The sequence below is a fragment of the Danio rerio genome, chromosome 8 (genome assembly GCF_052040795.2).
Source record: "Danio rerio strain M-AB ecotype USA chromosome 8, GRCz13ab, whole genome shotgun sequence".
In the NCBI taxonomy this organism is placed as follows: domain Eukaryota; kingdom Metazoa; phylum Chordata; class Actinopteri; order Cypriniformes; family Danionidae; genus Danio; species Danio rerio.
Genome location: NC_141028.1, coordinates 57,183,444 through 57,195,481, shown reverse-complemented (window position 1 = coordinate 57,195,481; position 12,038 = coordinate 57,183,444). Strand labels below are relative to the sequence as shown.

General features: G+C 36.7%; 1 protein-coding gene and 1 long non-coding RNA gene across 3 annotated transcripts in view; one reads left to right on the top strand and one right to left on the bottom strand.

Annotated features, from left to right (window-relative positions):
- LOC147842882 (uncharacterized) overlaps nucleotides 1-12,038 on the top strand; it is a 797,275-nt gene that overhangs the window by 625,030 nt on the left and 160,207 nt on the right. The window lies entirely within an intron of this gene.
- Nucleotides 8,394-11,968, bottom strand: rmi1 (RMI1, RecQ mediated genome instability 1, homolog (S. cerevisiae)). Of its 2 annotated transcripts, XM_087262928.1 has the most exons (3): nucleotides 11,767-11,968; nucleotides 10,792-11,236; nucleotides 8,400-10,247 (listed from the first exon to the last, which is right to left on the bottom strand). In XM_087262928.1, exon 3 carries the CDS (start codon nucleotides 10,214-10,216, stop codon nucleotides 8,657-8,659), a length of 1,560 nt encoding a protein of 519 aa, XP_087119054.1. In that variant the 5' UTR covers nucleotides 10,217-10,247; nucleotides 10,792-11,236; nucleotides 11,767-11,968; the 3' UTR covers nucleotides 8,400-8,656.

Here is a 12,038-nt window from a genome sequence, read left to right as displayed (position 1 = left end):
CGAAATGGTTCCCTTTGGGATGTTTTTATTTATTTATTTATTTATTTATTAAACTAATTAATAAATTTAATAAATTTTGTTTTATGAAGATGATGATAGCTTATGATAACCTAATTTTAATTATTATTTATTTATACTCTGTTCTGAAATTTATAATTCATTCATTCATTTTCTTTTTGGCTTAGTCCCTTTATTAATCTGGGGTTGCCACAGCGGAATGAACTGGTAACTTATCAAGCATATGTTTTATGCAGCCCTTCCAGCTGCAACCCATCTCTGGAAACCATCCATTTACACTCATTCACACTCTTACACTACGTACAATTTTAGCCTACCCAATTTACCTGTACCGCATGTCTTTGGACAGTGGGGGAAACCGCACCCGGAGGAAACCCTTGTGAATGCGGAGAGAACATGCAAACTCCACACAGAAATGCCAACTGACCCAGCCGAGGCTCGAACCAGCGACCTTCTTGCTGTGAGGCGACAGCACTACCTACTGTGTCATTGCGTCGCCAAAAATTATAATAATTATTATTATTATTACTTATCATTATAATAATTATTAATGTTAATAGTATTATTACTTATTAATATTATCATCATTATTATTACTTATATGTATAAGTATTAAACTAATAATAATAGTATTAATAATGCTAATATTATTATCTAAAAGTGCTATAACCTAATATTATTAATATTATTATTATTTATATGTATTACATATTATTTTTATTATTATTATCATCATTGATCTTAATATTATTATTACTTCTAAGTGTTATTTTTTATTATCATTATTATTACTTATCTGTATTAGTACTTATTATTATTATTATTAATGTTAATATTATTGTTACCTATAAGTGTTAGAACTTAATATTATTAATATTATTATTATTTATGTTTTATTACTTATTATTATAATAATAATATGATTATTATCATTGTACTTATTAATGTTAATAGTGTTATTATATGTATTATTACTTATTACTTATTATTATTATTATTATCATTAATATTATTAATGTAATATTATTATTATTATTATATGTAATATTACTTATTATTATTATTATTTATACATATTAATATTAATAGCGTTGTTATTATTATTAATATTATTATTGTTATTATTATTATTATCATTATTATTATTATTACTATTATTATTATAAGTAACAATTTCCCAGAGATGGGTTGTGGCTGGAAGGGCATGCGCTGCGTAAAAACTTGCTGGATAAGTTGGCGGTTCATTCCGCTGTGGCAACCCCAGATTAATAAAGGGACTTAGCCGACAAGAAAATGAATGAATTAATTAATTAATTAATAAGTAATAATAACTATTAATAATTCGTAATATTATGTATACATATACCAATTATTATTTTATCAACATCACATGCAAAATTGATAAGCAGTGTATGACATAACAAAACATAAAATATCAATAAATGGTAATAATAAAAAGGAGGATTTAATAATAATAATATTAAAAACAAACAACAAAAATATTTTTTATTGTATTTTATATAAATACATACATATAATGTGTATGACATCTGCAAAAATAAGACATAAGACTTAATTTAAATGATTCCGGGTCCACGTTCACTGCCATGGAGTGTCCTTTCAAAAATGACTTCCAAAACCAAATGTAATTGTAAGTGGACAAAATGATGCTGATGCTGTCAGGCTTTGCTTCTACTGATGTTGTCTTCATTTTCTTTGTCTTTGTTTATATGTACACAATGTTAAAGCACTATGTTTGTATGTATGTTGTGTTGTTAGTTGTTAATTAGTGAATGTAGTTTTTTGACCACTTAAATAAAAAACATGCAAACTCCACACAGAAATGCCAACTGACCCAGCCGAGGCTCGAACCAGTAACCTTCTTGCTGTGAGGCGATTGTGCCACCCACTGCGCCACCGTGACTCCCACATCTTTATTATAGAAATATTTATTTTTTGTTATATTTTGTATTATTTTATTAATTTACAAACAATTAAATTAATTATAGGGAGGCACAGTGGTTAGCACTGTCACCTCACAGCAAGATGTTCAAGACCCGGCTGGCTCAGTAGGCATTTCTGTGTGGAGTTTGCATGTTCCCCCCGTGTTGACGTGGGTTTCCTCTGAGTGCTCCAGTTTCCCCAACAATCCAAAGACATGTGCTGGGCAGGGGCGGATTTAACCAATTAGCAGGGTAAGTGGCCGCTTGGGGCCCCAGGAAATCTGAAGGCTCCCAAATAAATACCTAGATGACTAAATTATACCTATATAAATTATATACAACATTGTTTCTGTCTTATTTTGTATGGTGAGAGTCTAACTTTTTGATTTGAATGTAATTACCTGCACAAATTTGTCCCCCACCTTCAATCATGGACCAGTCCGGCAGTCAAATCAGTAAGGATTTAGCTTTAAAAACAAAATAGTTCATTTATTATTTTTAGTTGTGAATTAAGTTTAAGAAAACAAATATTTTCAAATGTTTTAAAAGATGGCAGCACGGCGGCGCAGTGGGTAGCACGATCGCCTCACAGCAGGAAGGTCGCTGGTTCGAGCCTGGGCAGGGTCAGTTGGTATTTCTGTGTGGAGTTTGCTTGTTTTCCACATGTTGGCGTGAGTTTCCTCTGGGTGCTCCGGTTTCCCCAAAAAGTCCAAAGACATGTGCTATAGGTGAATTAGATTGGTCGTATAGTGTATGAGTGTAAATGAGTGTGTATGGATGTCTCCCAGTGATGGGTTGCAGCTGGACTAGCCTCAGCGGCATAAAACATATGCTGGATAAGTTTTTGGTTCATTCCGCTGGCTGTGGCAACCCCGTATTAATAAAGGAACTAAGCCAAAAATAAATAAATAAATGAATGAATGTTTTACAAGATGCTTTACGTTATTATTATTATTTTGCATTTAGATAAAAAGCAGAAGAAAAGATCGAATGATATAAAAAAAAATAACGCTAAATAATCTTTCAAAAAAATGTAAGTACAAAAGGTGCATTTTAGAACTTTTGGGCCCCATGGCTGGAATTGCTTAGGGCCCCAAAATCACTAAATCCGCCCCTGGCTATAGATAAATTTAATAAACTAAATTGGTTGTGGTGTATGAGTGTGTGTGTGAATGTAAGAGTGTAGGTGTTTACCAGTACTGAGTTGCAGCTAGAAGGGCATCCACTGCCTAAAACATATGCTGGAATAGTTGGCGGTTCATTCCGCTGTGGCGACCCTAGATAAATAAAGGGACTAACAGGCCTGTAGCCAAGGGGGGTTCGGGTGGTTCGAAAACCACTCTTGACTGACAAAGGTCCAGAATTTGTCCCATATATGAGTTTGTTTGTTCTATTTTGACTGCTAAGCCATCATAAATAGTTAAAATAACCCATCGAAAAAAGGCTTTAAGACCAAGCGGAATCCTCTGTTGGCTGTCGCTTCACTGCAACCTCAGTTATTCAGTTTTGGCCAAAGCTAACCAATATTTTTTATTTTACAATCTGACGTAAGTTAAGTCATTTTTTGCTGCTGCATTGTTTTTAAACAAAGAAAACATCATACAAGCAACGTTTATTCTAAATCTTGCACCTTATGCTTAAAACAAAAAATGAGCAATCATAATGTGTGAAGGACCAAAAGCGGACCATATTTAAATTGACTTGAATACCAATTTGGCGATCCATGAATTTTCGAATGTACATTTGCTACAAAATAGGCTAGAAAAATTGTAAAGTTCTACATTATTATTATTATTTGTATTAATATTATTACTATTAATATGTTTTATTTTTTAGTTTTCAAATGGTCAAACTAAGGAAAGTCTAGTTTGTTATTTGCCTATAAAATTACAATAGACTACAGTTTTTAATTTAAAACTTTAAAAGATTCCTATTTTTTTCTATGATATATGACGCAATAAATATGTATTTTCAAAATAAGTATTTCTACAAATTTCTTTATTTAAATCGTTAGGAAATATTCTCATATCATATAAGTTAAACCAGGACTGCTATATTGAATTACATTTATATCAAAAAGTGTGGTTATGATTAATTCAGCTAAAAATAGTGCTAAAAATGTCACTAAAATGGGCGAATAACTGCAAAAAGGTCCACTTTTTGAGAAAAAAAGAACCAACCCTTTTACCAGGCTGCTACGGGCCTGACAAATCCGAAGAAAAATGAGTAATAAGGGTCTTATGAACTCACAAACATGAAAACTTGACAAAAGTAATTCTGTTGATAAAGAGTTGAATGGACTCTCTTTAGATCAATATGGCAGCCTACAAAACAATCACGTGTAAAATAAACAAGTCGAAAGCAATCTAAAAGTAACGTTAAAGATGCTCTAAAAGTAACGTATGATTACATTTCCAAAAATACGTTGTCTAGTTTGTTACTACACCATTTCCATTACGTAAATTGTAGCTTAAGTAAAGGACAACGATTTCTAATACCCATCACTGTGTGTGAGTGTGCGGCATTAGTTGATTTGTTGTCAAGTCAATAGATCATCAATCAAAACAGCCAAATTACTCAATCAGTAAACAAATAAATGACCTTCAGATTTACTCCTGTAGAGCAGGGAGCGATTTTTAATTAATCAGTTGATGACTCGCTTACAACACACACACACACACGCACGCACGAGCACGCGCACGAGAAACGCTCGTTTGTCGCCACCTGGCGTGTGTTAACTAAACATTTCACAAAACATTTGACAAAACCTGTTCAAAACAATCGAGTTCCCATCAATTTTATGTTTAATTATTATTTACTTAATTATGTGTATTAAAGGCCTACACAAGAAAACGATAATAATTTTAATAATAACTTAGATCAAGTTAAATACGACACATATAAAACAATATAATTATGAAAAAATAAAAATAAAATAACTATAGAGGAAAGACTTCAGTGCATCAGTGAGATTTGCAAAATAATGATCGTAATATTCCAAAAATGTATTACTCTTTTCTTTAACCAATCTAAGGGATGTATTTAAAAAAGATGTCGAGTTGCCATCAATGCACAGTAGCTTTTTTTTCTCCTGAAGCCTGTTACGTGGTCAAGCATCATTCTAATGACGTCATGAGTGACGCACGAGGCGGGAATATAAATCAAAGGAAATTTAGATGACAGTGAAGGGCCGATTTATGTGCACTCAGTAGATGACACGCGCGAGTATTTTAGGCCAGGACTATAAAGTATTAAAAACAAAGCTGTATGATGTATATAAGTTAAACCAGGACAGCTATATTGAATTTACCTGGGGGAGTTTGAGATTACATAAGACAAATGATATGGCTAACGCCTTGAAATATGAAAGCCCTTCATAGACGCCATTTTGTGTTCTGTTGTGGTGTTGAAATGTGCTGACTTTTATTTGCACTTTATTGCAAGCAGCACAAAACGAATCTTCAGGTGGTTCATTGAAGAGTGTATTTAATGGGATAGTTCACCCCAAAATTCAAATTTACTCACTATTTACTTTCCATACGTTTCTTTATTCTGTTTAACACAATATATTTTGAAAAGGCTAAAAGCCAATTGACTTCCATAGTAGTAAAAATAAATACTTTGCAAGTCACTAATTTCCTGCATTCTTCAAAATATCTTCTTTTGTGTTTAGCTTAAGAAAGAGATTCATGACGATTTAAAACATGTAAAGATAAGTAAATGATGACAGAATCTTTATTTTTGGGTGAACTTTATCTCTAAGTCGTGCTTGGGTCATATGGGAAGGCTTGCAGAATTACATTCCTCTGCTGCCATCTATCAGCACCCACTGGTATTTGTTTATTATTATTATTATACATATAAAAAGGCAGGTGAATCTAGAATTGCTCATCTTCTAGGCTAGATAAACATATTATTTTTTTAAACATTATTGAAAAATTTCAATGACACAAATTATATGAAGTTATAGATAAATATTGTGTTTGTATGTGTATGTAAGGACATTCTGTCTTAAGCATATTAACTGAAATATTCCCATTATAACTATTTTTGACTTTATCCACCCCAAGAGTCTTCAATTAGCTTCAATTATCAGAAGTATTACATGAAGTATTTTTATTTTTTGTGTGTGTTTACAATACTTAAGAGTTAAGCATTTGCATGAAAGATAATTTTTTTCTGTTATTAAAAAAATAAAATAAAAATAATATATATATATATATATATATATATATATATATATATATATATATATATATTTTTTTTTTTTTTTTTTTTTTTTTTTTTTTTTACAAAATTCTATTACATCTGTTTAAAAAAGGCACGACATCTTTAAAACACTGATAGAAAAAGCATGTGACTTGCTCCAAGCAATGTTAATTTACTCTGGCAGGAAACTCAGGAATCATCAGTACAAAATGTTTTGGATATACACGTCAGTCACACATAACATGTATTCGGCCACTGTCGGAAGTCAAAGATTAGAGTTTGGAATTTACAAATGCCAATATTTCTGTTACAAAAACACTTAGATCCGCTTCTGCCAGTGTTATCCCCCACCGGCAGATTTACGCCAAATAAAGTCCCTAGCCAACACCGTTAAGGCTGATTTATACTTTTGGGGTTAAGTGCAGAACCTTTTACAATATGTAACTGCATGTTGCAGCGACGCATAGCTAAGGCTCTGTGATTGGTCAGCTTGTTAGCATTGACGAGGGGTGTGAGTGGGTCTAAGAGCCACGAGGATGGAGCAAGCTTGTTGACATGATTGTTTAACAAGTGTCGAGTCCTGTTGATGAGCTCCAGGAGATTTTGGGTTTAGTTTATGACAAAAGTTGTTGCACATCTGTCGGTACCCAACTCTGAATAAGTGAGTTTGAGCTACTTGCACAGTAAGTTAAGGCTGGATAATACTTCTGCATCAAGTGATCACTGTGACCCATGGCGCCTGCCTTGCACGATGCCATGCATTTAAGCTTCTGTGTCCTGTTTGTGTTGCGCTGCAATAACACTTCAGAAACACTAGCTGAGAGTAGGTTATGTTCCTCTGTGTCGTGTTTCTTCGTGGGTGTTTAGTTTTTCCTGAATGCTTCCTTAATGTACAAGTAGCTAAATCTCACTCATTCTGAGGCAGGAACTGTCGGACGTGCAACAACTTTAATCATAAGGTAAACACAAAACAAAAGTTTCCACCTTGAGCTCTACTTCGAGGGACTCAACACTTGTAAGTACTCGCACCAACGGGTTCACGCGGCTCTTGGTCCCACCCACACTAGTCACAGCTACCAAGCTGACCAATCACAGAGCTTGGGCCATTGCGACGTGTAGTTACACATTTTGAGTGGTGCGCGTCAGCATCAGCCACGGCGAGGGCTATGCGACAGCGCAGAAACTACACTGGCGCATACATGCGCTTGACGCAGAAGTATAAATTAGCCTTTAGCATTATAAGTATTTCTGGTGTAAACAGAAGAAACTCAACACAGAGAAACATAGAAACCCTACTGCCAGGTAGCGTATGAGAATTGTTACTGTCAGAGTATCAAACAGAACACAAAAGTATGAGGGTGCTTTCACACTAACACTTTTGATCCGGACCCGGGTTCGTTTGACGTCAGAGTTTGGTATGTTTAGCTAATTGGATCGATCTCTTCTGAACTCGAGTTCAAACCATACCCGACTCTGCCTGAAAGAGGTGGTCTGGGGTACCTTTGCATGAACTCTGATCCGGTTGACTTTGATATGAGCACAAGCATACCAAATAACGGTCAACCGCCAACTGTACTATTAACTTTAGTTTTCACAATGTTCAGTCGTGTGTGTATGTCTGTGTATCAAGTACTGTACCTTGGTGACAAGCATTCCTGACCCAGTGCAAACACAGTGATAATGCCTACTTGCCTCCTACAAAAACGACTTCTGTGGACACCGCATGATGTTCTGAATGTTTTTAATATTCTTGTGGCAAATGAATGCAAGTCGTTCTCTGTATGAAACCAAAAGATTCAGTGAAAGCAGAATTACCGAGATGTGCATACGTCTTTCTATTTTGGCGGTTTGGGTTTTATGGCTGTCACCTAGCAACAGCTGTACACACAATAGCAGCTCGATGACGCAAGCGTATCGGGGTTCAGAAGGAAAAAAGACAATGTGAACACAAACCAGCCGACAAGGTAGGCAAGGGGGGGGCAATCGAACTTGGGTTTGGACCAGGCAATCAACCCAAGTATAAAAGCACCCTGAATACACAACTACGTGCAAGGAAAGCACCATGGGTTACGCAATCACTAAACCCAGAAGTATAATTAACATGGAAAGCCAGAATCAAATTTGAATCTAAGTCGTATACACCGAGAACGGCTTTGAAGGCGAGTAAACTATGGAGTGATTTTCATTTTTGGGTGACACATTCCTTTAAGAATAAAAACATTGTACAAACAGATGTATACATTATTTATTTGTTAACCACAGAGGACAATGAAATTTAAACACAACACAGAATTTAACAAAACATCTTTTTACAAAAAAAAAAAAAAGACAATACTTTTAGTTCTGAAACTGATCAGATACAATGATGTACATTTTAAAGCTGTTCTCATCAGACTCGTAGAATCATTTATTCCCTTAAAACCTCAATGTAAACACTAAGTGAATCAGCACAAACACTGTCGGATTAAGTTAAAAGTATTCACGTCTCATCTCCTCGCCTCTTTCACTCTTTTCTGCATCTCGGAGCATTCTCTGTCAGAGATTGGACTGGCACTCAACACGACTCCTCTGCCAGTCTGATCCACTTGTACGCTCATCATACAGCACATATCCACCAGCTCTCTTTGACAGTGCTGTATCCCGCTGTCCACTTCCCAACGTCTCGCCAGGTCTTTCCGCAACACTCTGGTCTCGGCAGCAGAGAAACCAATGAGTCCAGACAGCATGTTATCAGACAGATCCACATCCAAGTACCCGCTTCCATCAGATATGGTGGCTCCCAGTTTCCAAACTCCACCACTTATGCGCAGATTTCCCACCAGCGTGACAATGAAAGCTTGAAGTCTGAAAACCTGAGGACTTTTGGGTGGCCAACAGCCAGCCTGTAGGCTGCAAAGATACATGGGAGTTTCTTTGCAAGCCGAAGAATCTAGTGTGCTTGTGGAGCAGCTTGCAAGCGATGTGTTAGGAACTTCATTTAAGGTTCTGCTTTGGTAGGAGTTTCCAAGACGACTCCTTGAGGGAAAGCTCACTTCTTCAGGTTTGGAGCCGTTAAGTAAACTCGAGTCATGTTTGTTCCTTTCAGGGTCTTCCAGTGTACCTGCTGAGACTTCTACATCTATCGGGCACATCACGTTGTCCAACTCATCCAATGGGATGTCATCAAAATCCTCAGGAACGTCTTCTAACGGGTTGTTGTTTTGAGGGAGATCATCGAAATGATCAGGAATGCTTCTGAAGTCATCATCTGGGATCTCGTCCATATCCCAATCGTCTTGTCTGGAAACTTGAGGGAGGGGTTGAGATTGAGGATGTCTTAGAGAAGCTTCTGATGCCAGACTGCTGTAGCCACTATCAGCTACACTGGCTACAAGGCCATCCGGTTCCTGTTGTGGATGTGTCTCCTCAGGTAAACCCAGCGTCCCACAAAGCACTCTGCTCTGAGAGTGAATCTCCAAGAGCTGTTCCACCTCTCCACCCAAAACCTTAATGTTTTCTGCCTTTAAAAGCAACACCCCAAGACGGACTGCAATTGGGCTGACTAGCTGTAGCTTAGTGCCTGGTGGAAGGTTGGCATTGAGGGCTGGGATGGGTCGGTACTCCATGCCCTCCAGATTCTGCACTCCATCTGTGAGCTGCAACATCAGCATGCGTGTTGGTTTGGCCTCCCAAGGCCTCTGGGTTTCTTGCGTAACTGCCGAGACTTGATCATTGGAGCAGTCGGTGCCTCGAATGCGCTGCAGCTGATTGTACGCAGGCTGACTAACGTCTAGTAGTGAGTCCATCTGAACGCAGCAATGATTGCTCAGTACTGTTTTCTGGGCTTCAGAAATCCTTTCAGGGAGAACTGGGTGGGCTAGATCTCGAAGGTCAGTCAGAAGCCATTGCTCCAGGACACGCTGATTAAGCTGCGATTGGGGTATGGATGCCCTGTCCGCTTCCTCCTTTATCCAGTTTACACACGCATCCAGCCAGGCAGGAGGAACCTGGATGTGCCATTCAGAGCACAGCCATGCCTGGATTACCTGGACTTCACCCACTGACATCCTCTCACCTTCCCAAACACCAGAGAGTCATCTTTTAAACATGGAGAGAGGCAAATGTGTTGTAAAGATTTAGGTATTAAACATTTGTATTACAACAGTTTACGTTAGAGAGATAGTTCACCCAAAAACGACAATTTCTGTCATCAGTGAATCACCCTTCACTTGTTCAAAAATACATTTGAGTTTCTTTTTACTGATGAACACAAATAAGATATTTTGAAAAATGCTGGTTGCTGACACCCATTGCCTTTTGTAGGAATGAAAAATACTATGGAAATCAAAGGGTGCAGGCCACAAGCATTCTAAAAAATCTATTCAACATGGGACAAAAACTCATACAATTTTAAAACCACATGATGGAAAATACATTTTCATTTCTGGGTGAACTAAAAACTTAAAATTTCTTTACATTTTTATTCAGTTATTAAAAAAAGCTTCCACATACAATTCTGATTAAAGTTGATCTGTACAATAACAGTGTGATAAATTAGTATTTTCGAAAAAAAAAAAATTATATATATATATATATATATATATATATATATATATATATATATATATATATGCTCACTCACCAGCCACTTTAATAGATACACGTTTGCATATTATGACATGGCGTTTTATCCTGCTTGAAGTAGCCATCAGAAGATGGAAACATTGTGGTCATAAAGGGATGAACATGATCAGCAACAATACTCAGGTAGGCTGTGGCGTTGACACGATGCTCAATTAGTACCGACCAGGCAGGATGGATCCATGCTTTCATGCTGTTTATGCCAAATTCTGACCCTACCATTCGAATGTGACAGCAAAAAATGGATACTCATCAGACCAGGCAACGTTTTTCCAATCTTTTATTGTCCAATTTTAGTGATCCTGTTCGAATTGTAGCCTCAGTTTCCCGGTTTCCGGTTCGAAGCTGACAGGAGTGGCACCTGGTGTTGTCTTCTGCTGCTGTAGCGCATCTGCCTCAAGGTTGAACGAGTTGTGTGTTCAGAGATGCTTTTCTGCAGACCTTGGCTGTAACAAATAGTTATTTGAGTTACTGTGGCCATTCTCCTCTGACCTCTGACATCAATAGGGCAATTGTCCCCACAGAACTGCTGCTCAAAGGATATTTGGTCTTTTTCTGACCATTCTCTGTAAACCCTAGAGATGGTTATACATGAAAATCCCAGTAGATCAGCAGTTTCTGAAACACTCAGACCAATCCATCTGGCACCAACAACCATGCCACGTTCAAGTCACTTAAATCACCCTTTTTTCCCCCCCATTCTGATGCTCGTTTTGAACTGCTGCAGATCGTCTTCACCATGTCTACATGCATTGACCTACTGCCATGTCATTGGCTGATTAGAAATTTGCGCCAGAGTGGTGTACCTAATAAAGTGGCCGGTTAGAATAGTTTAACGTTTAAATCAAATATACAGCTTCTATGTAGCCCAGGTGCAGTTTAAAGCAACCATAAGATTATCAGTTCATACAAAACAAGTAATATGCTTAATATAGAGATTTTAAATGCATTATGATAATAAAAAATGAAATCTTACCAGTAAATAGCAGGCTGTGGATGAATTTGAGATCGTAACTTTGCTCTAATGAGTGATTTGCTCAAATAACCTGTAGCTAAGATGTTCTCGTGAAACAGTTTCAGTGATTAATTTTTTTAATACGTTTATCTCAATACATTAACTTTTTTTTAAAAGCATACGCTTTCTGAAGGATCAAACTAGCCTTGCTGATCATGAAGGCGTTCATAAAAAAAAATTGACGTGTGTTTTGTCCAATGGTTGTCCGTGTCGCTTACTGGGGTTTCGAGTAT

Coding starts and splice junctions, on each gene's coding strand:
- rmi1 (XM_087262928.1), bottom strand. CDS start 10,216: ATGTCAGTGGGTGAAGTCCAGGTAATCCAGGCATGGCTGTGCTCTGAA.